Consider the following 25,069-nt stretch of genomic DNA (forward strand, 5'->3'; position numbering starts at 1 on the left):
CATAAATTATATCCTATTTAACTGTTCTTATAAAAAAAGTGACAAATTACCCTTTTCAGAGTGCAATATATAAAATATACTAATCTGTAACAGCAGTACATGTACGAATATCGGAACAATATAATTGCTTACTTTTTCATCATGTTAATATTCTCGGAATAGAAGTACACATGTCGTTGAACAGAAAGAAGTCACCTTAAAAAAAAAAGAAGCTACTTCAGAATAAGTCAAGTTTCCATTTCTCAAATTTCATAACTAAATATAATTAAGTACATAACATATACAGCCGAAAGTCAATTTATATTAGTTTTTGCATTACTTTTACATTATCTACCCTGTTTGCATAGCTCGTTATGTTAAAATTTTTTCTTAAAAACTCTTTATAAGTTCGTTTTATTCTGAAAATATCACATATGTGTGTGCGCGCACACTCTACTTATCTATCAACACTTTCAATTTTCAAACGTTGCGCAAAACAGCATTCTATCATTTGTATGCTCTGATAACGATAAAAAGGATTAGTAATTGTACAAAATGTATATATATATATATGTATATATATATATATATATATAATGAATATATAATGGAAGACAAAGCTGTTTCCCAACGTATATACACTGAAGAATTATAATTAGATTTGATACGTATAAATGCCAATGTTTCTTTAGCACATAGCATATCTTTAACACTTAATGGCAGTTGCATATACTTAGAGTATATATTCCTATTTTGTCGTAATATATAAAAATATCCCATTTAAAATCTATTATCACCACGAACGCTTTATAGAGAAAAGCACTATAAGGAGATATGATTTATAAAAAGGACGGAGTAATTTATGCCGTATAAAATAAATTCAACGTATCAAAAAGAAGTAAAACTGTCCAAAAACAACCAAAGAAATATTGTTTTCTTCTTTTTAAGACTATTGTTATTTCTTGCGGAAGACCAGTCTTGCGGTCTCGTATTTAGGCTGGCGACATTCGCGTCGGAATTACTGCGGACAGACTTGCGCGTGAGCGAGCATCAATATGTCTTTCTTTTCCTTCGGGAATCTGAGCTCCCGTCCGGCTAGTCGCGCGGTCTCGAGCTCTCGCTCGGCTAGCGCAAGTTCCATAGCCACGACGCCGCCGCCGCTCTCGTGCTCCCTGGCCACCCAGTCCAGCGCCATTTGGCTACGCATGTCGTCATCCAGCGCGCGGTGACTGTAATGTGCGACCACTTCCTGTCTGCTGCACTGTCTCTCCCTCATGGCTTTTAGAGAACCGTTCCAGTGAAGCAACTGAAAGACCGTCATCAGCTCTTGGAACTCTAACATTGTTCTACCGCGATTGCACTCTAACATAAAACGAAAAGCACCTATCCCCGTGTTCGGATCCTCTTTTTCATCACCGTTTCCCTAAAAACACACAAGTGTGTTGGCAAACATTTTTGTCACGATTCAACGAGATAAGTGTACATGGTTTGCTTACTTGCGCCTGACTACCCACTCCGTTCGATGTTGCCGATGGTTTTGCAAAACTAGCTCTTGCTTCTGCAACAGCTTTCTCGATAAAATCATCAGTAATCTTTCTGGATGGATGTTCATTGAAAACTGAGTTCATCAATGCGATTTTCGCAGCTGATCTGCGCGCTTCCGCTTTTGTGGGGCAATTTTGGAAACTTCCAAAACAAGATCCTCCGGGAAGTGTTACATAACAAACGTAAGGTGGATTCGCGCCAGGTACAGATTCATAAATAACTAACGCACCATTTCTCAGCTCTGCTCCTCGAGCTTGTTTCATTTGCCAAAATTCTTGCAATGCTTCCACAACATTTACTGGACAAACAAGGTCAATAATACAGTATAATTTTATAGAAAAAACTAAAAAAAAAAGTGAGAAAGAAAGAGGAAGTGTATCAAATAAAATAAAGCGAGATTGTACCTCTGCCATAACCTTGACTGTGCTTTGCAAAACTATTAACAACAGCGTCTACAGCCTCCCTTAGAACTTGCTTAGCACGAACATCTACCAGTCCACCTGTGACCCCCATATTTTCGGGAACACGAGATTTTGTCTTAACTGGCATCATGCCCTGCATTACTCACAAACTTGCATTCATGTACACTACAAAAATACAAGATTTGTTGATGTTGTTTCTACTTTTCACAGAATTTTTCTTTATTAAAAAGTACTTAAAAATATTTTGAGTATCAATTTTACAAATTTCTTTCTCTTTTCGTGACTTAAAATAAATAAACAATATCGAGAAATTTCTATAAGTTAAGAGAAAAAATATATCAGGAAAATTCTGGAGATAAAATATCGAAAACTATACGCATAGAAATACTGGAGCATAAACATGACGAGCGCAATTTGCTGTCATTGTTGACACCTGCGCTCGCCGATCGGCGAGTAAAGTAAATCGGCGTTCGTGCCATTCGTCGGACACGACGCGACGCGTCTCGAATACTCACCGAAGACTCGGCGAGACAATGCTCTTATGTGTGCGTGTGCACTGTCTTCCTGGTGATCGTCGTTGCTCGACACGATCGAATGTTGGATGCTGCGCGACAACGGAACGTCACACCGGCGGGGCGACGGTGGCATCGGGCGTGGGAAGAAAACCCAGGAGGTCCCGGGGACCCGGATGCCCAGGAATTCGCGTAAATTACTCTCCGATCGGAGCACCGCACCGAGCGCCGCAGGATCAAATTGCAAGACACATATAACGCGTTTAATGGCCCCGGACCGCTGACGATTTCCAGAAAACCAGAGCTGGGACAGTTCGCACGGGCGCCCCGTTTCTCGATCAAAATTTTCTGAAAATTTTCTGTCATCAAAAGGGGCGAACAGTCTGCCTTAAGAAATCTTCGCTATAAACATCCCTGCATTCGTGACGTAAGTATCTGTTGGTAAAACAGTACTGTCAACGAAAACGCGGGAACATTTAAAAACCCGTACAATAGTATAGAAAATATACACACCGAAAACATCTCGACTGATAATAATAAAAACCCTTGATATCAAAATCTATCGAAAAAAAACAAACATTGTTGTTAGAAAGACAACAATTGGCGCATCTATAGTGCAATTTTGAAGATATTACTGTCAGAGAAATGTTTTATTTTTTCTCGTTAGTTTAAGATAAGATAAAAAACAAAAAGAATAAAATTAAACATGTACGTGGGCGTGTCGTATATTATAAATAGTGCATAGAATACAAGAAATGTTACTAATTAATAATGTATCTAATTTTTTCCTTATTAACTTGACATTACACTAGTTAGTCGATATAGTCGTTTTTTTTTGTTTTTATTAAGCACTCAACTCCTTAACTAACTTTTAGATAAAATAGATCACGCAAACCCATCTAGAGAACATTACACGTCTTAAATAAGCTCGACGAACATCTCGCCAAGTGGAACAAAAATTCGTTGTATCGCCGATCGATACAACTCGCAATATCTGCATCAGCGATCTTGGCGCGTAATCGTCGCGAACCAGGTACACCAGGCTGAGTACGTGGCAAGAGCCGTGTCCTCGTCGACCGGAACAATCGTACGCTGCGGAAGCAGGAAAAGCCCGCGAAACAGTCCGGGCTACGAAGGATTTACGCGCGCATATTTCCCGCCCGTGGCTCGTCGCGGCTCGTAACGCAGTGCATTCGTGTGCATCGGCGCGCGCGTGTGTGCGTGTGACGGATCAGCTGAGCGCCAGCTGTGCAGCGCGTCCCGGCCAATCACCGACGTACGTAACAGCACAACGGAGGCGCCTGTATCTCCACGGCGTTCCCGCGAAACACACCGATTCCGAAACGCCAAAGAGGTACGCACTGCCGCGCGCGCGAACGCAGACACGCTCGTGTGTACGCACGTTCCGCGTTCACGTAAGTTTTGTCGTTTGTTCCGTGGGCGAGTGCAACCGCGCGTGCAACCGTTCGACGCGTCCGTTCGTCGTCTAAACGTGTGGTTTTGTGTGAAAATCGCGGAGGCCGATTCGACGAGACGAATCGAGCGGGAAACATAGATGTGCGTGACACTCGCGGCATGGCTTCGGCGGGTTGTCGCCGCTTCCGTTTACCGCGCGTATTGATGTAAAGCCGATGCACCTGCCTGCAACGCGAGACGCACGTTCTTCGACGACGATTGTTATTCCCGTAGGAGGCGATATTACGCGTTCACGAGGTGGTTAAACGTGAGACTCGCTCCCGGTAAGACGTCGGTCTGACGATCGCCCTTGTACGGTCGGAAAAAGCCGCACCATCGTGAGGAAAGTGAAGCACGTCGGAGCCGAGGTATCGTAACAGTGTCCTGCACGAGATGCGCCACGATTACCCTCGAAAATCTGCCCCTTTTTGAGGTTATGTGTCGCATATAGAGGGCGTCGCAATAGGTGCCAGGGGTTCAGGGTTGGTCGCTGTTTCGCGCGCAGGACTCCCGCGCTCTGACATCCACGTCCTCTGTTTTTTATTAAAAATATTGGTAATTTGGGGCTCGCGCGCATCGCAAAACGGTTTGTAAAAGAGCTGGATGAATTATCCGATCGTTTAAATAGACGTCGGACGAAAATCGCTAGTCGACACGTCGAATCAAAGGCCGCCAAAAGAGACGTGCATTATGGCGATCGGATGCTCGTGAGCTTCGCGCGCTCCTTCACTTTTCCGCATTTTCCTGGAAAAATCGTCGTGCCTGGATCGGGAAAATCTAGCGGACGCTTCATCCAAGAGTCCCCGCTATCAGGAACACTTTGAGAAAATTTATTCCGACAGCAAATATTTTTCGTACACGTCGACAATTCTACGAGCACGATGCCACAGAGGTGAGTCGGCCGATGTTCCATTTGGCGTAAAAATTTTGCTGTTTCTCGCTTTCGATATCTCAATATTATTTCACGTATGTCGAAATCGATTCGATACACGCCGACTGCTTAATTAAAAATTGATTTTTTCTAACATTGCTTAATTTTTGCCTCTATAACCTTTTTCTTTTGGACTTCTTTCCGCGAAATTTTCCATGTTCTTTTCGGTAGTACGAAGGGAATTTGCGGTGAATTTTACTTTACTTCAGTAGCAGTACTCACAGTATAAAATTGCAAATTGATAAAATGTCACGTTTAAAAAATGTTTCGCAGCTATTGAAACTTTGCACACTGATTAACAGTAATATGTCTGTCTTGCCTTTTGGAGGCATTTTACTTTGCTCATTTTCTACAAACTCTCTCAACTATTCAGTCTTAAAGAATATTATGTAACAGAAAGAAGAACCTTTCTTGTGCGTTCAGTTTGCAGGAGAACAAAACTTATTTGCATGGAAGCAAGACACAGGTCTTAAAGCGGAAGAGGCGGGCTACAGAAATCCCAGAGGATTCGGAAAACATTTATCCACCCAATAAAGTGCCAACACTGTCCAATACCTCATATTCAGAATCCTGTCAAACTACACAATCAGCAGACACTGCATGCAATCTTCAGCATCAAACATCTCCACTAAAAGAACAGCAAGAACCAGCCACATGGTCCGAATTGAGAAGTGCAACCTGCTTCTTGACACCATCAGCTTCCAACAGCTCATCCAGCAGACCTAGTCCATTACCATCTCTTCCCTGGGCTGATGGCTCCCAGGTGTGGTCCGACATGTGTCTTGGAGATCATAAGACTGTACTTCAGAGAGATCCAGACATGTTTCAAAAGCATCCATCACTGCAGCCACGGATGAGGGCAATTTTGTTGGACTGGTTAATTGAAGTCTGTGAAGTGTACAAACTACATAGAGAAACTTATTATCTCGCCATGGATTATATAGACAGATTCTTGTCTCTTCACAATGAGCCAGTACCCAAAAATCAGTTGCAACTTATAGGAATTACTTGTCTTTTTATTGCGTCCAAGGTTTATAATTTTTTTTTTTTTATCCTTTTCTACATTTACGCGTACTTTTATTGAAATATTTGAAAAATTTATAAAAATCAAATTTCTTGCAGGTTGAAGAAATATATCCACCGAAAATTGCGGAATTTGCATACGTCACTGATGGTGCCTGCACAGAGGACGAAATTCTGGGAAAAGAGTTACTAATTCTGAAAGGACTTGGGTGGAATTTGTCCCCAATAACCGCTCCGGGATGGTTAAACGTTTACATGCAAATCGAGTCAAGCGATTCTTCCAGACCGAATACCTTCATATATCCGCAGTACGGCGGACTGCAGTTTTCTCAAGCAGCCCAACTGTTGGATTTGGCAACTCTCGACGAAGGTTGCTTGAAATTCTCTTACAGCTACATTGCTGCAGCGGCGATTTATCACACACAGGGCAGGGAATGCGCATTGAGGGTATCCCGGCTCACATGGGAGCAACTTGCTCCTTGCGTGAAGTGGCTCACGCCGTTCGCCACTATCGTCGCGGAAGAGGAGTCCCAATCTCTGCTAAAGTCCACGATTACGTCTATCGAGTCAAATTCCGGATCTGGACTGAGGGCCACCGTACCTAATCTTGTTGTAGACGAGTCGCATCGTATACAGACTCATGTGGTTGATTTAAATATGCTGGAGAAGGCGCAGCAACGATTAACCCGGAATGTCCCGAGCGACTATGTGAACGATTCGGACGCGAACGCCGAGTCCGGTAGGCAGAGTCCGAACGAGAGCGGGCTTCTGACCCCTCCGTCCAGCGATCAAAAAAATTCTCCGTTGCCTACGTATCCTTCACCACAGTTACAGCCTTACACATAATATTCACGTACGCTTTATGCTACGATACGGTAAATTGTTTTATATTCAGTATCCGACCATAAGTTATCCAGCAGTCGTGCAACAACGATTTGCGCAAAAAAAAAAAAAAAAAAAAAACCTGAGTTACGTACCTCGGAAAGTATATAACCGTATGTACAAGTATGGGAATAATGATATGTTTAGCAAAACACATTGGACATTATTGACCCGTGTTAATGTAAATAATACGAGATACTTCCCGATTGATCGCATCCCGGATTGCGTACTTCGGTTGCGACAAGAAAAAACTCAGTACAAGTTATCGAATTACACATCTTCGAACGTACATAAAATATATAGCATAACTAGTTAATTCAAACATCACTTACCTTATTAACATACAAGTCGAGAGAAAGTATCCAAGCATTTGCAAACTTAAAATAAAAGCCGTATGTATATGGCTACTTTCTGTGATTTATTTTTTTATCCGCTGCAGTAAAAACTCTTTTTTATCTGTTTATATTTTATTTATATCTGTTTGTATACTCTTTCTATTATAATATATAGGCAGATTTAAATTTTATATTAACAGATTCAAGAGCTCAATCCCCTTTATATATTTCATATTAATACAAAAAGAAATGAAACAGAAACGTGCCTTACAAAAGTGTCCTTACAAAACAGTTCTTTCTACCTTTCGAGGGTGTTACAGAGAGCATTGTGAATAGTATTCTTTTATACGACTCGCTTTATCGGAATGCAATGTATTAACGGCAGCGCGTTTATCGAGCCGAATATAGATTATATTTTTATGTACATGTATATTTTCGAAGGTCTATATATATATATATGTTTAAAAAAAAAAAGTCTTGTTTATGCTAGATCAAGAGAACGAATGATGAAGGATGAATGGAAGAATGTGAAGAGAAAGTACGTTATTACAAAACAAAAAAAGACTAATAATCGTTAATGAGTAAGCATTAAAATTTTTTCGTGGATTTGCACTGTCCTGCATATAGTGACGCAGGTTTATACATATTTGTACGAAGAGTTTGACAATAAATTCTTGCGCAACCCTGATATCCTAATATCGTTTCTTGTTTCTTAAATTAATCTATCTTCCATTTCTTTTCCATAATAAATTTATTTATTGGCGATTATAAAAAGCTAATGGGATGTTTGAAAACTTCCCCGATATTTTTTAAACATTTCATTCCAAAAGAGCGAAATCTCAACCGGGAAAATAGTGATTATTTGTATTTGTAATCTCACGATTAGATTGCTCGACGCGTCTCAGGTGAGACAAGTGATAGATCGAAAAAAAAACAGTAAATTAAAATCTAACGTCGGCGCGACGAGCGCGCGCACGCGGCCCGCTTAATTCAAATTGAACGTCGACAATCGATTAGTATCGCGGCGCGCTCGATTGTACTGCCTTACCGAGCGATCGGGAACGTGCGGGTGGTGCCGTCGGCGGAGCATCGCCAAACGCAACGGCGCGTTGTGATTCGCCGCTGCGTTCGCATTCAAGTTTGTCAAACGACTCGCAGCCGTTAGTCAAGTGATTCGCGAATTGCGTGTAATGAAACCGATGGTCTCGTGTATGTTTGTACAATAATTGAGGATATATGCAGACGTGTGTAATCCAATTGCGTTCGCTGAAATCCCGCGTCTATGCGTCCCGAGTGAGATAAGTACAGGTGTGAACACGCACGTGTGACATTGTCCTTTGTTCCCCCGGGGAAGTGAGCGAGGGACGTTTGCGCAAGTGTGAGTGTGCAACTTGGCGGTTTCCCGAGTGTGTCTCGTTCCCCATTGTAAGTGGAATTCTTGGTCCCTTTGAACCTTCGTCTCTTCTATCGTGTAATCGGCCGTTTTTCGTGTGAAATCACGAAGGTTCAAAAACCATTAGAAAGAATCACATCAAAACAAACCGATGTTTCGTAGACGATTAGGAAGAACTTTACGTAAAGTGGTTATTTTTACTTCCTGACGATTAGATTTGTAAAATTTTATCAGTAGCTTTCGATTTGCGAACATTGTGAACAAGAATGATTTTTCTCGAGAAGATCACACGTGTCACATGACGTTCTTGTGTGATTTTATAAGATAGAGATATAAAATTGTTTAAGAAATCAAATGCTACAAATTCTAGTGTAATTTTACATTTGTGTTTGAGATTAAGATTTAAAATAAAAACAATTTCGTATTAGGAGAGATCAACGATTTTTCTGGCGTAACGAAAGAAACTCAAGAATGTCGAGCCCGAGGAGCATCGGAGGATCTAATCGTGAGGGTACGAGAGTTGTGCTGAAAGAAATAACTGCGACACTTCACAATTCGCCGCCGATTCATCCCCTGCGACGAAAGGTAGGTATTTGTTATTTAAACAAAACTTTTTCATAAAACAGATGAGAATTGTCTTGCGGTTGCGGTAAACCAAATGTAAACAAAATTGACCAAAATTTTCATCATTGATATCATTTTTGTCTTTAATTGAGAGAAACATTCCAACGATGAGAATAAGTGAGCGGAGAGAACGCGTTTCGATTCTCGCACATTCGCTCGCATATGGGGCTGTACGGAAATAGTGATAACCAAACCCAGCCTTATCGTCCATAACTTCTGCTTTCATCCTTCTTCGCGCTTTCCTCTTCGCGTTTTCGCAGCTGACAGTCGGGCCGGAGAATGTATTCCTATAAATAAACTCCGTATCTCTCCAGGAGTACCTTGAAACAAAAATAAGTTTTGCTTCCCGCCATGTGGAAGCATTTCTTTGACGTCTCGCGTGAAGAACGACGCGTGGATTTGTCTGCCAAAAGTCAAGTCGGAAGGTTTACCGCTAATCTTCAGAAATGCTCTTTTACATTTTAAACAAAGGAATTGATTTTTTCGAGAGACATTAGAAAGATGTATCAAACCTCAAAATTTGTTTTGTTTTTTGTTCAATGTTTAATTACAAAACAAAAATGTTCTCTTTGTCGCATTGTACTCGTTGGTTTGAATTAATTTTGGACTCGAAAAACTGATTGACCGTGACATAACTGTAAAATGATATTAATTGTAAAGTCGTGATTAGTTTTTTTTTGTGTGTATTACGTGCGCGAAATAAAACTGTTCTCATTAATTCGGTCTGCGGCCGATAACTGAATATATTTCATATATATGTAAATTCGCCTTCGTCTGCATTGTATATGCAAAAACTTCAATTTTAGATGAAATATAGATATGTTTTAACGCGTGAATAAGCTTGAGAATGTTTTAAAAACTCGCAAAAATATTTCTCACTAAGTCTTACACACACACACACACACACACCTTTAATTCATTTGAAGAAATAATTTTGTTCATCGCACTCTATTCCAGTTTATTCAAAAATTATTTTAAACATTTTTAGAGAGATTTTAACGAAAGATAGTAAACTAAAATCATCCGAGTATGTACAGGGAAAAGTACAACTTGACGAAGACAGAACGTGGAACAGAAAAAATATACTCGAGGAGGATATTTTTAAATGGAAACGTTTCGGCTCTGAAGGAAATCTACAAAGTTTAAACGACTTGTCGTCTTCCCAATCGTCGGAATATCAACAAGTGAACGTCGTCTGCGCATCTCTTCGCCGCAGGCGGAGTAACCAAAATATTGATACAATACGTACATTTCACGTGCTTCGCATTTGAATACGAGGAAAGAAACGCAGCGTTGTAATCATTTGTCCGCTTATCGCCTATATTATCGCACTGCTATTATATTCTCACTTTCCGTGCCGCGATGCAATCTCGCAAATGACATATTACAACAATGAAAATAAACGCCAGCAACGTGGGTTGTCGTGAAAGTTGAAATACCACAGCATGGAAAGTGCTGATGTAAATTATCTCACTGAGACATTGCTCGTATGGATGTCCCTCAATCTGCCGCCAGGTACGACCAGACAGCAATCATCTGAGTCACTTTTGACAGAACGATAAGGCTTTCCACGTGTAACAAATTAGAGTATTGAGAAAAGTACTAGAATACTTAAAAAAAAATACTAAAATATTTTCAATAGCAAATGTTCTTTTTTTTTTTTTCATTCTTGTGTATGGGTTTCCGAGTTGGAGCCGCGTAATGTGTCATTCTTTAAATTTCGTATTTCTCTTTAATTATAAGTTAATCGAACCTGACACTTAATTTTAAGACAAGAAAATAAGGAAAAAACTTATAAAATTGTAAAAATAAGTGAAAGATGCTAAAACGCGTGATTTTTCATGAAACGGCCAGATATTTTGCCTTATCTAACGACGTTCTATCACCGAGTGTATCCGCGTCGCCCCAGATAGCGCCACGCCGGTTTCGCGCACGGGTCTCGCGACTCGTCTTGATGGTCGAGAGAGAGAGTCCTGTTTCCCACTACTTCCATAGTTGGTGATCTTTGCGGTATAATGTCCGTACGGCGTGTGCGCGGCTGGACGGTACTCCAGCTCGGTGCGGCGAGCGTTAGTGCGCGTCACCGTGGCGCGGCAGAGGTGATGATACTCGCGGCGCAGCCTTCACGAAAAAGCAACGTCGTCGTGTGAGGATTTTCCTCGAAGAGGACAAGGAAGTCTTTTCGCCGTGGTAACGTTTGACGCGAGAGGTGAGCGACTCTAATCCACACCAGGTTGTCACTCTCTCTTCCTCTTTTTTTCGCTTCCTCATCGGCGATTCCTCGTGCGTGCACATGCACATTACGTGCTTCCGAGTGCGCCCGAGATTGTGGTGGAGGTGGTAAGGTAGATGTAGTGAACGAGGTGGCGGTGGATGTGTCTCGAGTATCGACTGGGGAACCCGCGCGCGACTTAGGAGCTAATATTAGAATTTCGATCGAGAGAATCTGACGTTGACCTGCCGCCGCAGGGCCCCAATTCCGGGCCCGTTTTGGCGTCTGAGCGTCTCTCACTCTCCCTCTTCCTCGGAGCAGCTGTGTTATCGAAATATTTCCTTGCATCGTGTGAATTCCCCGACGCTGAAGATGCGTCAGCGCGAGCTTCACACAATTGATTAGGAAGGTCGTGCGGTCTTATCACCATCTCTCTCCATCTGTTTCACTTATCTCGCGTTTCTTAAGTTAATCGTGTTTAATTTTAAAGTCACTTTTATTTCTTTCATCTTTTTCTGTAATTAGACGCAAATTAGACTGTTATTACATGGTCGGCGCAAATATCTGCATCTCGTAATTTCCGTTTATTAATGTAATGTAAATGACATGTAATTGTGTTGTAATCTTTGTGTTGTACATCGCACGTCGAGATAATCGTTCGATAATTTTCTGTTCGACATCATTTTTATCTTCTTACGAAGGTCAATATTCAACTCGACGACGCAATGCAATTCCGATAAGAACTCCGTGCGCACCTCCTCACGTTCGAGGCTTATATCTAAGTGTTTAAAGTGGCGCACTCGAACACGTCAACGCGCTAACGAGAGGGTTGTTTCTGTTTCATATACAGGGATGAGAGAAAGAGACACACCCCCGCGAGAGATAAAGTGCCGGAGCTTTTGTCGGTTGTGCGGTTAAACGAGAATGAGTCACACCATGACGACAGTCGCGTCTCTCGATGATGTTAAGAACGCACCGAATAAGGAGACGCGAGAGACTCGTGTCTCCTAATGAATTACGCTCGATCGTCCGCATTATGCTCGTCGCTTACTGACCTCGTTTTGCGAAAAGAAAAAAAAGTAGCGTACGCGCTTGCGTGTCTCTTGTTTGGCGATGCGATTGTTCACTTCCGCAGGTAAATAAATGTGCCAACCAAGACAGATTTCTGCGAGCGAAACAATCGGTTACGTTAGTGCATGTTTTTGTTAAAAGATTTTAATGAGTCATGTTTCGGATATTTATTGAAAGGAAAGAGAAAGTGAGACATCGGTCGAAAATGTTCACATTTTGGTCGACCGATAAATAAGACGAAATCAAATGAGAAAGATCGTTAAAGCAGTAAATCGTTTCGAAACAATTTAAGGTTTGACTCGTTGCGTTTGTTCTGTGAATTTTTGTGTGCAAATTGCTTTAAAATTCTTTATTTACCGATTGATTGGTAGACTTATAAAGTAGGAATCACCATCATCATCATCATCATTTTGGTTAATTGCGTTAATTTAATGTTTTTTTTTTTTTTTTTTAATCACTACTTGCCTTAATTTCGATATCGTTTGTACGCGGACCACGTTCTTTCGGCGAATAGTAACGGTATCAAAGGTAAAAGCGTAGGAGGGGAATTGAAACCATCTCACCACGGGGTTTCTTGAACTCGCGCGTTAATATGGGACCACATTATACGTTACTGACAGCCGAAAGCTGAAGGTTCAAGAGTCATGGGAAATCTTTTCTTGAAGGTAACAATCGTAGCCGAGTTTTTGCTTAGTCGCCGTTTTTTCTCTAACGTCACGTTCGTCACGTGACAATTGTCACAAGTAGTTTTTCTCAGCTAGAGTAAGACACAATTGAAATGCGGCTTCTATTATTGTTACTAATGTGTGCGCGTTACAATAGAGAGAAAATACTTTTCTTCTTGCTCATTCACTTTCACAATTTCTCGGAAAAAAAACATTGCCGCGTTATCTTTTTCCGAGGATTTCGCGATTTTCTTTGATCGCCGCGTTTCTATCGCCACCCTGGCGGTTCGAGTTGATCCGACGACTTCAGATGATTCTTCTTTTTCTACGGTGCAAAGAACACCGCGTGATACGTTTCCGAGACAGGTTACTTCCTGTCGCCTTCTCGCAAAAGCGAGCGGGAACTGACAGAATAGAAACGACCGCGCGGAGCCTTTCTCTCTCTCTTGTTGAGAGGCCTTATAATTAGCTCGAGCGAGGCGCGTGGTGGTTGCGCAATTTGTTTCACGAAAACTGCCAGACCTCGGACTGTCAGCTGATCTGGTGCGACATATGATCAAAACTCCCAAGAGAAACTCCTCAGTAAACATCGGTTTTTCGCAGGCTGCACATCGGCTTTAATCGGACGCGCGACATGGAATATATCAATAGACTTCTGCATCGTGCCAGCTCGAGCCCAAGAACGTCTTCTTCGCCCACGCCGACGGTATATTGCGTCGCGTGCACTTCCGAGGGCGTTTTCTAAAAAATTCTTCTTGCGCGATATTAATTCTTGTTTGCTTTGTGTGTGTGTAGATTGAGAAAAGTTTGCCTTAGGCTTTTTTTTAGAACTCTCAAAAGTGAACGTTTGCGCTGAACGTTTTGCAAATATTCGTAATGTTCGCACGAAAAGAGGACGCGAAATATTCTGTCTTTTCTATTTTCAGAGCGGCGGCGACAATTCTACGTCAAAAGCGGCTGCGGAGCATGAGGTCAAGGTTTGTTTCACCCGCGAATTCGCCGACGTAAGTCCGGTCGCGGAGAATCTCTGTCCAGCACCGGAGAGTCTCTCGTCGGCTAGCAGTTTCCACAGCCTCACCAGTACTCTCAGCACCAAGAGCAGCAGCGGTATATGCCCGGATTCAGCGCCCGAAATTGCGGACTACGTCGCGGACACATCTTACGTCAACTCTTCTATACCGGGTGTGGAGGATCTGATACTCGCGTGCGCCGAGATCAATTTGGGAAACGAGTCTCACGAACTCAGTCAGGATCAGACCTTCGAATCGGCTACGGATGAGACCCCTTTCCAAGAGAGCGATTGTTCTTTCAGCGATGACAATCCCGGCGATGACACCCAAGTGATTGATGAAATAGATTCCCCGTTGCACGAGTCGTTTTTATCGTTGACCGAAAATTCTAGCTCGCGTCCAGAAAATCACGCCGATCTCACCATTATAGAATGTAACGCATCGCAAGAAAAACAGACAGTAGAAAACGATCACAGTGCCAAGACATTATTTGTAAACGATTCTGAATCGTGTGAAAATACCGTGGACGTTTCGATATCTTCGTTAACGAAATGTGTGGATAATCCTTTATTATTTAAATTACCCAGTGCACCACCGATAGAAGACACCAATAAGCCGAGAGAAGATAGTGCGCACGATTCATCGGAACCTCCACGAGATACGCTCTTAACGTCATCTTCCGACAATACCAACAATGAATTGTGTATATTGTCGCAACAAGTAGAAGATAATCCCGTTGCCCCAGCAGAAAAGAGTGAAACTCATACTGAAGATAATTCTGTTCTAAAGGAAAAGAATAGTGACGTTATCGAGGAACAGAATTTATCCCAACCGAATATTCATATCGAAAATAATCCCGTTGTTCAAACAGAAAAAACCGAAGTTATCGAGGAACAAAATTTATTCCAATTAGAAACTCGTATTGAAAATAATCCCGTAGTCCCAGAGAAAAAAAGTGAAGTTATTGAGGAACAACATTCACCTCAATTAGAAACTCATATTGAAAATAATCCCGTAGTTCCAGAGAAAAAAAATAAAGTTATCGAGGAACAACATTCACCTCAATTAGAAACTCATATTGAAAACAACCCCGTAGTTCCAGAGAAAAAAAATAAAGTTATCGAGGAACAGGATTTACTCCAATTAGAAACTCATACTGAAAACAACTCCCTTGTTTCAGCGGAAAAGAGTGAACTTCTCGAGGAACAACATTCATCCCAATCAGATACTTATATCACGTCACACGATAGCTCACAATCACTTAGTAAGACACTTATTGTGGAACAAGAAACCGTGCAAATAACTTGCAAAGAAGACTTAGAAATAAGCAATAGTGTAGTATCGAATAAAGCGCAAAATTTTTTACCCGAGGAAAAACCCGCCATATGTAACGAGACAAGTGTTATAGAAGATCGATGTGAACCGTCAGAAACTATAATTGTAAAAGAGAAAGAAAATAGTGCAGAAGGTGCGGCTTTATTGAGTGTTATTGGAGAGACGAGAAACAAATCTAACGAAGATCTCGATCGTACGCTTACGTTGCAAGAAGTAGATCTAAACTTGGTGCCAGAAGAATATGAAGATTTCAAACCTCAGCGACAAAGTACCACATTGCCGTTGACGGAACAGACGAATTTCGAAGACTTCGTATCGACTATAGAGAAGGTTACTAATGACCTGCTCAATTCTGCGGAAAATAGTGAAGACTTTGCAGAAGATACCGAAGAACAGTTCGTCAGTGCAACAACTGAGCGTGAGTATAAGTAATGTTGAAGCCATTTCCACAAATTTATTGCTTAAGTTTCGATTAAATTAATATAATTTTTGTTTTACAGTATTTAAAGATCCCTCAACATTCGATTTCTTGTTAGCACGAAGTACCTCTAACAATATACCCGCGCATCGTCTTAGAACAGAATCTTTATATGTTAAATTCGATCCGTTAGTGTCGAATACCAATATGTTGCCTCAAGGAAATGTCCAGCCGATAAATGAGGAGCAAAATGGCAAAACCGAGTCGCCGTCTCCTGATGTCGGCACACCAAAACGTAACCCTGCCATAGCAGCTATAGATAGATTGCTTTTTTATAGTCCTCTTTCTACTACGCCGGTACAGAAACGCGAGGAAGCTCAAGAAAAGAATGTGAGTAAACTATTTCGTAAAATATTTTATTTAAAAATTTAATCACATGAGAGATAACAATAAAATTTATTTAGGAGCAACCAGTGGAAGAGCCTAAATCGAATACACAGCTCATCGCTGACATAGATATGAGCAAAGAACTCGAACTCGTACGAACGACGGTACTGCAATTGGAGGAACAATTAGAAAAGCAGAAAAAGGAACACGAAGCCGAATTGGAAAGACAGAAAACTGTTTTTCAGGAAAAAATTAGTAAACTGCAAACACAAGTTGCGCAAGAAGTGAAATCGAGGACTCAAATGGCGTAAGTAGTTCACGGCGAAAAGAATAGTAAAATAAAAATATAAACAGTTACGAAAATATTAAGTTTAAATTGAATAAAAACACCAAAGTGTTTATTTTTTATTCGTCTAGGGTTGTTGTGGAGGAATACGAGAAATCGATCAGCAGATTGCTCACGGAGCGAGAAAAAGATCGCACGACTTTCGAGCAGGAGAAGGCAAAATTGCAAGAGGAGCTGCAAGCTGCCAATCTCCACCTAACCAATACAGAAGCGGCGTTCAACGACGTGCACCAAAAGTACGAGAGACTTAAAGGGGTCGTGTCGGTGTACAAGAGCAATGAATCCGTATTGAAAGAAAGCGTCCAGGAAAATGTAGAAACGATAAAGACGCTAGAAACGCGATACGAACAGTTGAAACAACACGCAATGACTCAATTAGAAAAGTATGCGATCATAATTAAAATGCAATTATAGTCGAAAATAATTATTGCTTTCCTAAAATATCATTTCAACACATGTGTTGTATTTCAGAGCTAATCTGGAGTTAGACGCGAAAGAAAAGCAACATGAAGCGGAAACGGTAAAGCTGCATGCGATAATAAGGAAAGCGGAGCTTAAGAGTAATTCGTTGGCCGAACTCGTGGAACAGAAAACTAAGGAGAACAAGGAGCTCGCGAAGATCTTGGACGAGGTCATTGCTAGGGTCGGTCACGGAAATTCGGAATGAAAATAATAAATCAAGGTACATCGCGATTGATGGCGCGATTAGTCTTTATTTTTTTACACGTCCCTCACTGTCTTTAATACAAACCATATGTTAGATACGATTGATGTATGTATAACATGCGTTAACTCGTAAAAAAGTTATTGCAAGTTATTTGTGTTTTACTTCAGAACAAAAAAAAAAGCGGCTTTTATGTATTATTTATAAGTTATATATATATATTGTGAAATATGCGCGTCGCGCAAGTGACTATTTTAAAGCTAATAAACTATGCTTAGTAAAAACCGCACTTTTTTATTTACACAATAAAAAAACAATTCACTCTATATATCTATTTCTTTCTCCTTCCTGCAAACAGAGTATAAAACAGTGTATATAATCTTAATTTTCAAATCTCACTGCAATATATATATATTCCAAGTTATCAAATCACATAAAAATTATTATATTTTAAACACACGTTGGTTGAAGGTAGAAAGCACCTGTGTTTTGGTCAATAATAAATATGCCGTCAATTCGCTTGACCGATTCGATTTCCTAACTTTTGTTAATTATACTAACAAGTACTTTGTCAATCGGTCGGCCTAGTGTCAATGAGAAGCAACACGTGGTGTTTAGCCAACTTCAACATGCGTTCGCTTGTACTACCAGGTTTTCGTGGAATATCTCTGTTCTCGAGATCGGGCATGTATTTTTTAATTGTGCGTGCCAAGTGTGTAGCATACTGCTTGAACTTTGGATGACTCATGTCGATACCTTTGCTTCGTAAAGCTTCTGTAACTGCCCAAAACAATTTCTACAAACAAACAAACCAAGGTTATTACACCTATTATAAATGAAGCGAACAAAAAAAAGGAAATAACATAAAACCTTTCTGTGCGTGTCACTGAGCTCGTTTTTTCCTTGATTGAAGGACGTGTCAGTCGTTTTCATCAGAAGATTGCTCGACGAGTGTCTTTCCCATCCGATTTTTGAAGTATTTTCCAGCTCGTGTGCACAGTCGAAGGACAAACTCTTTGGCCACTTCACTCGTGGTCCTTGTAGTTCGTCCTCGTACTTTCTCTTTCTGCTTTCTTCTCTCGAAATTATCGGTTTGTTATCCTCGAGTTTGGTCTCATTCTTATTTAGCGTTGAAAATAAGACCCGTTTGATCTTCTGAGTATCCACACTGCTCGCATGCAATAATTTACTGGGACCGGCGCGATCTGTGGGAGGACTTTGAAACAGCGCGCGTTTTGAAGTCTCTAACTTGGATTTAAGCGGACTCGACCCGTCCAACGTCAATCTTCGAACCACCCTCTTCTTTGCCGAGTTTCTTGGACTTTTACCCCGTGGACTCTTAATTCTTGGACTCTTATTTTTTTTGTGCGTAGATTTCCTACGTTTCAAAGTTTATTTATTGGGTAAATATTGACAATAACGGATCCTCCGATCAACTTGAGCTTCACATATGTTGTCAAGAACATTGTCCTGAGTGACATGCAAAAAATTTTAGCCGTCGCTCGTTGTTTATTAAAAAGTTAATAACAAAACAAGTTTTATAAATAAACTCTTATTTTTGACAACATATGTGAAGCTCAAGTTGATCGGAGAGTAACCCGTTATTGTCAATATTAATTTGAGCGACTGCTAAAATTGTTTGCATGTCACTCAGGACAGTGTCCTTGACAACATATGTGAAACTCAAGTTGATCGGAAGGTGGTTCGTTATTGTTAATAATTTACCAATACTCACTTAATTTGTACCATAAACTGTTTCTTTTCAGCAAGTCCCTGCAAGTTAGCGCTCGAGAAAGTTTTGCGTCTTCTAGCTAAATGTGTCAATCTCTTCTCCGGACTTTGGCCGTTCACGCGCTTTGCCAGTAAACTTCGTTTCTTCGGGCTACTCGGCTGTTTCGAAAACCATATATTACAAGTTGACTGTGTCTCGGCTCCTACGTATCTTTCGCACAATTTTATTGTTAAATTCTCAAAATCTTCCACAACTCTGCTTCTGTTGTAACTGAAATTTTGAAAAAAAAAAAAACACTAGAAATAAAGTTCTTGTAAATTTGAGATAAAATATAATACAAAAAAAAAAATATATATATATATACAAATATAATTAACTCACTGCATGCCGTAGAATTTGTGAAAATACGCCTCGGGCCATGCTAAAGTCACGGCTTCTTTTTCACTAATTGTATGATAAAGAAGAGAAGATTGCTCCTGAGATACATTCGAATTGTCTCTAATTGGCGAAACTTTCGTTATCACATTAACCGACATATCTACTTTGTTAGGAACACTGCATTGTGTACTTAAATTATCGCCATTAATTCTAACTAATTCCACGTTTTCTGTACTATCGGCTGGCGGATCACAGGCGTCAAAGTGGTTTGTCAAATTTCTCGAAGCAGTTCGCGTGATTAATTGATAAATATTTCCGCTATCGTCTTCCTTACTCTGTAGCTTTGTACTTTGTATTGTGGATTCTGAATGTTCGCCCGGTAATGGGCAAAATCCAGACAAGAACAATTCGCGGTTTTTGTAAATATGTTCTAAAAAGTCCGCACAATCTCGCTGGGATATGGTGTGTTTCGGTGGAGGCGGAACGCCACTCAGATACTTGTTGATTCTGCTCAGCAGAGCTTTATCCGACTTGGCAACTAATTCGGCTTGCGAGATCTCGGGAATGCGCGTTATCAATGCATCGTCATTGTGCTCGCCGCCTTTCATTTCGATGTCGCTCTCGGTTTCGCTGTCAAACATCTCCGGGCTGGAAACATGTCGGTACGTCTCGGTGGAACAAGAATCATCATTTTGATCGGCAAAACAATCCATGAGATCCTGCGCGACACAGAAAGAGACGATTATCGAATTTTTTATATAGATATAAAGGTCTTTTATAGATATGAAGTTCCTGAGAGCTGACTCACGACCGAGCGATTTCTTTACGATAAGGGCAACAGAAAGATTAAAAACCAATAAGCATAAAAGAGATCGTTAAACTACTATATTATCAGGAATCATTAAAAGTTTTTCAGAAATGAGGAATCATTAAAAGTTTTTCAGAATTACGCATCTCTTTCGTGGATAAAATATCCGACAACATCTAATCTGAATTAAAAAGTATTTTCAATATGCAACATTTGCAAATAGTTTATGAGGTTATGAAATCTGTCAACACTTTCGCAAGAACCCGCGTGTCAGTAAAGAGTTAAGTTAAATCACTTTCGTATGCGTGCATTAATATGCAATTACTGCAAGTACGTACTTCCATCACGATTTACATTTTTACAAAATGACTCATTTCACAACTTCATGAAACTTGTCAAGTACAAAAATATGTATTCTACAAAGTCACACTTAAATAAAGGGATACTTTCAACCGCTCTTCGTACATTTTGCTCTCTTTTTACGCAGAATGGAGAACTTTAATTGCAGATTTTTCACGTTCTAGACGTCAAAATATATAATAAAATTTCTTTGAGAAAAAAACAACAACATCAAATTCTTATATCTAAAAAATATTTACGTATGAAATTTTAATACTGCAGGAAAATTAGAATTCAAACTTGTAACAAGGTCTGAGAACATTCGTTTGTCGCAAATTTCGCAAATATTTTCGCTTAAAAAAGACTAACTTTTAAAAAAAGTACTCGCATCACTAGGTAACGTGTTAATTCTTTCAATTTTATCGTTAATTATTACCATTGCATTTTACAGTAATATCTCTTTGTTTTACATTCGTGAAAATATTCAAAAGCATACAAATACACTCCAAGTTGCTGTCAGCAACTTTCTACGCGGCTATAAATTTGTAAAATGCCACGTTTGAATAACATTGCACCGTAAAGTGTCGTCACACATGCGTATTTGCGCGACATATGTGAAACGGAGATACTCACAGTAAAATATTACAGCAATCGAAGAACTACGCTGTTCTCTTTACGTATGTTTCTGACTTTTTAAGTATGTTTCGGTATTGCTCCAAATTTTATCGGATGATGCACCACGTAGGTCGACGATTTCACTCGTCACTCTCACTCAAATCACCGCGAGCCACAATACGTGATCATGTTTCGTACTCCTGTCCACATCGAGCTACGTATACAATCAACATACGAGTGAAGTCTTCGCTGTGCTTTAACGTATATAAATGTACAGAGAATAAGGTGTTCGAATTCATGGTCGATTCTCAAATCTTAAGCCAGTTCTACATTGATCGCAAGGGCAAACGCAAGGAACAGGTTAGGTTAGGTCTGGTACAATTGACTAATCGTATTGATCAAATCAGCCAATTGACCAGCGTGATTGGTCAGATCTACGAGATCTATACCTTTGCGCTTGCGATCACTGTAGAACCAGAGAAAAGCCTGAGAGCGACCAAGTCTATAAGAGAATGTGTAATCACTTTTCCGCCCCATACACTACCGTAGCGCATGTCCACGAGTGGTACACATTGGAACTACGCAGCCAGTCCACGAGCGACATGTCGGTATGTCCACGAGGACATGTCGGTATGTCCACAGCGTGCGGTTCTATTCTGTGCTATGTGCACGAGTTTAAATGGTCACTTTCTTTAAGTGTGTGAGTATATTCGAGAGCGTGAATTTGATTTTTTTTGAAATTTAAAATGACCGATCTCGCGATGAGAAGATGAGAAAGGATAAGAAAAACCATTGCAACTTTTCGTACAACATAAATGTGGTATACCAGAAAAGATGTGATAGTCAAGAAAAGAATCTTATTTTAGCGAGCAACATCAGAATTCGTGGAGTGTAGTCAAATATCATCTCCTTTTACATCATCATTTGCTGCTCTGTGGTTTATAAATTTTATTTTATTTTCTTAAAAACACTCCATATATATATAGATAAGAGACTGGACATATTAGAATTCTTGCAAATTTCCGAACATAATTTATGTTTGTAAGAAAAACTATAGGACAAGAGATCTTTCTAACACACGGTTTTAAATTCCTTAGTATGATATTGCAAGTTGATGTATGTATATGTCAGTTGAAACAAAAATAACTGTTAATGTTATAGATAATAATTTAAGAGATAGTTTTATATTTTTTTAAATATTTTAAGAACCATTTGGCATAAGGTGTTTCTTACGTTTAATTTTTGCGAGGAAATGTTGCGTTCATTCCCATAAGTGTTTTATTTACATTTATTCAGGATATTTGTCTTTTTATGTCACAAATGTAATAGATGATGTAAAACTTCAATTGGCTAAACATTTACCATTTTATTTTAGCACAAAATGTTTACGGAGACTGAGTGACTAATAGAGTTAAAAAACAGAGACTGATTGTGAGAATGGTTACTAACGTTGCAATGTATATGTTATATACGTAAGATTTTATCGAATTGAAATAATTAAAGGCTGAATTGTTACGTGCACATATTTTTTAAGTGCATGTTTAAAGTGTATCGACAGCCAAGAAAAACTTCCCGGTAGTAACACAAATACGTAATTTTCTTTGTGTTATATATTTTGCAGGTGATAAAATGTATAGCTTTTCTATCTATAATTTGCTTTAAGTTTATAATTAGAATAATTTGTAAAAGGTATTTGTTTTGGTTTTTATATATTAAGTTGTGTGTCATTTGTGTTATATTTGAAGTTATACTTGCAAAAGTTTCATCATTAATGNTAACATTTTATAGACACAAGGATATTTAATAAAAATAAAATAAATATATATGTAATACATATTTATCAAAAAGATATATAAAGTTTATGTATTTGTATATAAACTTTTGTTATAAATTCAGTATGTATGCCCGAAACTCTCAAACAAATTAAAATAATGGACACATTTTCAATATTATGTAATAATAACAGAATAATAAAATCCTTGGTGCTGGAAAACACATTGCAAACTCAATCTAATTTATTGTTACTTTTTCTATTGTTTCTCAATATACAAAATATGATAATTACTTATACATTTTATTGTGACGCATGTATCATTTATAAGTCATATCGCATATACATATAATTACGCATATATAATTTATAAGTTATATCGCGTATATAATTATGCATATATAATTTATAAATTTATATGCATCAAAATTGATTACTTACATTATTATCATAACTGTTTATTTTTACACGTTGTATGTACATACATTTATTAATCCTTAATAATAAATAGTATGTTTTCTATACATACGTATATTTATAATAAATTTACAAATTATTGTTTAAAGATTGACAAATTATTGAAAAAATGTAAAAGAATTAAGCAAGAGAGAGAGAAATAGCAAGAGAATTGAGCGGGTAAGGTGAGTTGCGCGTCCTCTGAAAGCCTCGAAAAATCGCTGAAAGTATCAGGAACACATGTTGTGCGAAGAGGTAATGCGAGAGGTATCTGTGGGCGAGGCTACGCGTCTCCCCAACACCTCCTGCGCGCCGTGAGTCGCGCAGTGATTGGCTGAGGCGCGAGCGCTCCATAATGGCCGACGCGCGTAATCCATAATGGCTGCCGCGCGCGGGGTTGGGTCAAGCGCGTTATATACACGCCCAGGAGCTGGCGCGTATACCTACTCGCAAGACATACTTCCCTGGTACCTTCGCTCGATTTCAGCTCGTTTTCAGCGTTTACATAGTTTCCAACGACCAAGACTATTGCGCGTAAATCTTGTGCACTTGTTCGCTTGATTATTTATTAGCGTGTAAAATAAAATAAAGAGAGAAAGGCAGGTAATAAATAAATAAATAAATAAAGAAATAAAGAAATAAATAAAGAAATATAAATAACGGACGAAATATTTTTTATGCAAGTCTTTTATTTTCAATACTCATCGAATATTGCGTCGAATCTTATGTAAATTTAATAATCGACGTAATGACTTATTAAATCTAAAGGATTCAGAGAACAGTTCTCTTTAAAGGAAGAGAACATTTATTACTTATTACTTAATATTTATTACATATAATATTTATATTATATTAATATTTATTACACTTCTTAATTCTCTTTAAAAGAAGAGAACATTTATTACATTTCTTAATTCTCTTTAAAGAGAATTTTATAGAGAAGAGAATCTTCCTTTAAAGAAAATTAAGAAATGTAATAAATGTTCTCTTCCTTTAAAGAGAATTAAGAAATGTAATAAATGTTCTCTTCCTTTAAAAAGAATTAAGAAATGTAATAAATGTTCTCTTCCTTTAAAGAAAATTAAGAAATGTAATAAATGTTCTCTTCCTTTAAAAAGAATTAAGAAATGTAATAAATGTTAAATTTTAATACGAAAGAACGTGAAAAATAAACGTGTTATGTTCAACGACTGAGGTGTTTTTCCAACCGGCGAGTGTTTTTGCGCACAGTAGGGGATGCGTGCGCTCTATTCACAGCGCAGCGCGTAGGCTCAGATCTCGTCGATCTCTCAAGTATAACAGACGTGTTGTCGGGTTGTGCGCGATTCAAAATTTTTTCTTTTTCATAATAACAAGTTCGTAAACAATTTCGTACATAAGTGAATTTCTTCGTAAATTAATTATATAATTTTGTTCTCGTAAATATACCGCGTATATCGCGATTAAATATTTCGCGTATATAAATTATTAGTCTTCCGCTTTGTCATTTATTTATTTCGTAAAATAATTATTCTAATACATAAAGAGATATATCGATTCACGTAACGACATTCATTTTTTTGTTACATATTGTATATAACATATAGTGAAAATTATATTTTTTATTTCAATCTTCAGAAGAATTTTACAATACGGTAATTAATAATTTACACATTAGAGTTTCGTTAATACTCTTTATTAAGAGAGCCGCGGTAAATCTATATTTTCTTATTCATTTTCGAATTCTTCTCTCTGACAGTTTGGGTGCAAGCGGTACCATTG

At 39.0% G+C, this 25,069-nt stretch overlaps 4 protein-coding genes across 8 annotated transcripts; 2 read left to right on the top strand and 2 right to left on the bottom strand.

Moving 5' to 3' along the window:
- Positions 1-6: 6 nt before the first annotated feature.
- Positions 7-2,716, bottom strand: LOC109855840 (protein limb expression 1 homolog). The gene is made up of 4 exons (XM_020430488.1): positions 2,462-2,716; positions 1,929-2,111; positions 1,476-1,822; positions 7-1,402 (listed from the first exon to the last, which is right to left on the bottom strand). The coding sequence occupies exons 2-4, from the start codon at positions 2,083-2,085 to the stop codon at positions 998-1,000; spliced, it is 909 nt and encodes a 302-aa protein (XP_020286077.1). The 5' UTR covers positions 2,086-2,111; positions 2,462-2,716; the 3' UTR covers positions 7-997.
- Positions 2,717-2,812: 96 nt separating this feature from the next.
- LOC109855838 (G1/S-specific cyclin-E1) lies at positions 2,813-6,869 on the top strand. The gene is made up of 4 exons (XM_020430486.1): positions 2,813-2,885; positions 4,148-4,805; positions 5,268-5,874; positions 5,967-6,869. Exons 2-4 carry the CDS (start codon positions 4,795-4,797, stop codon positions 6,711-6,713), a joined length of 1,365 nt encoding a protein of 454 aa, XP_020286075.1. The 5' UTR covers positions 2,813-2,885; positions 4,148-4,794; the 3' UTR covers positions 6,714-6,869.
- A 1,364-nt stretch (positions 6,870-8,233) lies between these two features.
- LOC109855796 (myosin heavy chain, cardiac muscle isoform) lies at positions 8,234-17,762 on the top strand. Of its 4 annotated transcripts, none has more exons than XM_020430397.1 (7): positions 8,234-8,509; positions 8,906-9,062; positions 13,976-15,812; positions 15,895-16,202; positions 16,277-16,506; positions 16,617-16,928; positions 17,017-17,762. In XM_020430397.1, exons 2-7 carry the CDS (start codon positions 8,949-8,951, stop codon positions 17,210-17,212), a joined length of 2,997 nt encoding a protein of 998 aa, XP_020285986.1. In that variant the 5' UTR covers positions 8,234-8,509; positions 8,906-8,948; the 3' UTR covers positions 17,213-17,762. The 4 variants fall into 4 exon arrangements, with proteins under 4 accessions (XP_020285986.1, XP_020285987.1, XP_020285989.1 ...); XM_020430398.1 differs by lacking the exon at positions 8,234-8,509 and adding an exon at positions 8,549-8,659; XM_020430400.1 differs by lacking the exons at positions 8,234-8,509; positions 8,906-9,062 and adding an exon at positions 12,826-13,049.
- LOC109855797 lies at positions 17,239-21,442 on the bottom strand. 2 transcript variants are annotated; one of them, XM_020430402.1, is made up of 5 exons: positions 21,100-21,442; positions 19,323-20,038; positions 18,945-19,211; positions 18,080-18,425; positions 17,239-18,005 (listed from the first exon to the last, which is right to left on the bottom strand). In XM_020430402.1, the coding sequence occupies exons 2-5, from the start codon at positions 20,030-20,032 to the stop codon at positions 17,781-17,783; spliced, it is 1,548 nt and encodes a 515-aa protein (XP_020285991.1). In that variant the 5' UTR covers positions 20,033-20,038; positions 21,100-21,442; the 3' UTR covers positions 17,239-17,780. The 2 variants fall into 2 exon arrangements, with proteins under 2 accessions (XP_020285991.1, XP_020285990.1); XM_020430401.1 differs by having other exon boundaries at positions 18,080-18,587; positions 21,100-21,439.
- Positions 21,443-25,069: the final 3,627 nt, after the last annotated feature.

The sequence above is a fragment of the Pseudomyrmex gracilis genome, unplaced genomic scaffold, assembly GCF_002006095.1.
Source record: "Pseudomyrmex gracilis isolate BER0280 unplaced genomic scaffold, ASM200609v1 scaffold_99, whole genome shotgun sequence".
NCBI lineage: Eukaryota > Metazoa > Arthropoda > Insecta > Hymenoptera > Formicidae > Pseudomyrmex > Pseudomyrmex gracilis.

Bases quoted from the DNA above. Each gene is read 5' to 3' on its own strand.
- LOC109855840 (XM_020430488.1), bottom strand. From the start codon at position 2,085: ATGCAGGGCATGATGCCAGTTAAGACAAAATCTCGTGTTCCCGAAAAT. The intron at 1,823-1,928 runs GTACAATCTCGC...TTGTTTGTCCAG, and splicing joins CAGTCAAGGTTATGGCAGAG to TAAATGTTGTGGAAGCATTG. The intron at 1,403-1,475 runs GTAAGCAAACCA...GTGTGTTTTTAG, and splicing joins GAGTGGGTAGTCAGGCGCAA to GGAAACGGTGATGAAAAAGA.
- LOC109855838 (XM_020430486.1), top strand. The intron at 5,875-5,966 runs GTTTATAATTTT...AATTTCTTGCAG, and splicing joins GTCTTTTTATTGCGTCCAAG to GTTGAAGAAATATATCCACC.
- LOC109855796 (XM_020430397.1), top strand. From the start codon at position 8,949: ATGTCGAGCCCGAGGAGCATCGGAGGATCTAATCGTGAGGGTACGAGA. The intron at 16,507-16,616 runs GTAAGTAGTTCA...TTATTCGTCTAG, and splicing joins AAATCGAGGACTCAAATGGC to GGTTGTTGTGGAGGAATACG. The intron at 16,929-17,016 runs GTATGCGATCAT...GTTGTATTTCAG, and splicing joins GCAATGACTCAATTAGAAAA to AGCTAATCTGGAGTTAGACG.
- LOC109855797 (XM_020430401.1), bottom strand. From the start codon at position 20,032: ATGGATTGTTTTGCCGATCAAAATGATGATTCTTGTTCCACCGAGACG. The intron at 18,588-18,944 runs GTGAGTATTGGT...TTTGAAACGTAG, and splicing joins CAGTTTATGGTACAAATTAA to GAAATCTACGCACAAAAAAA. The intron at 18,006-18,079 runs GTTTTATGTTAT...GTTTGTTTGTAG, and splicing joins TCAGTGACACGCACAGAAAG to AAATTGTTTTGGGCAGTTAC.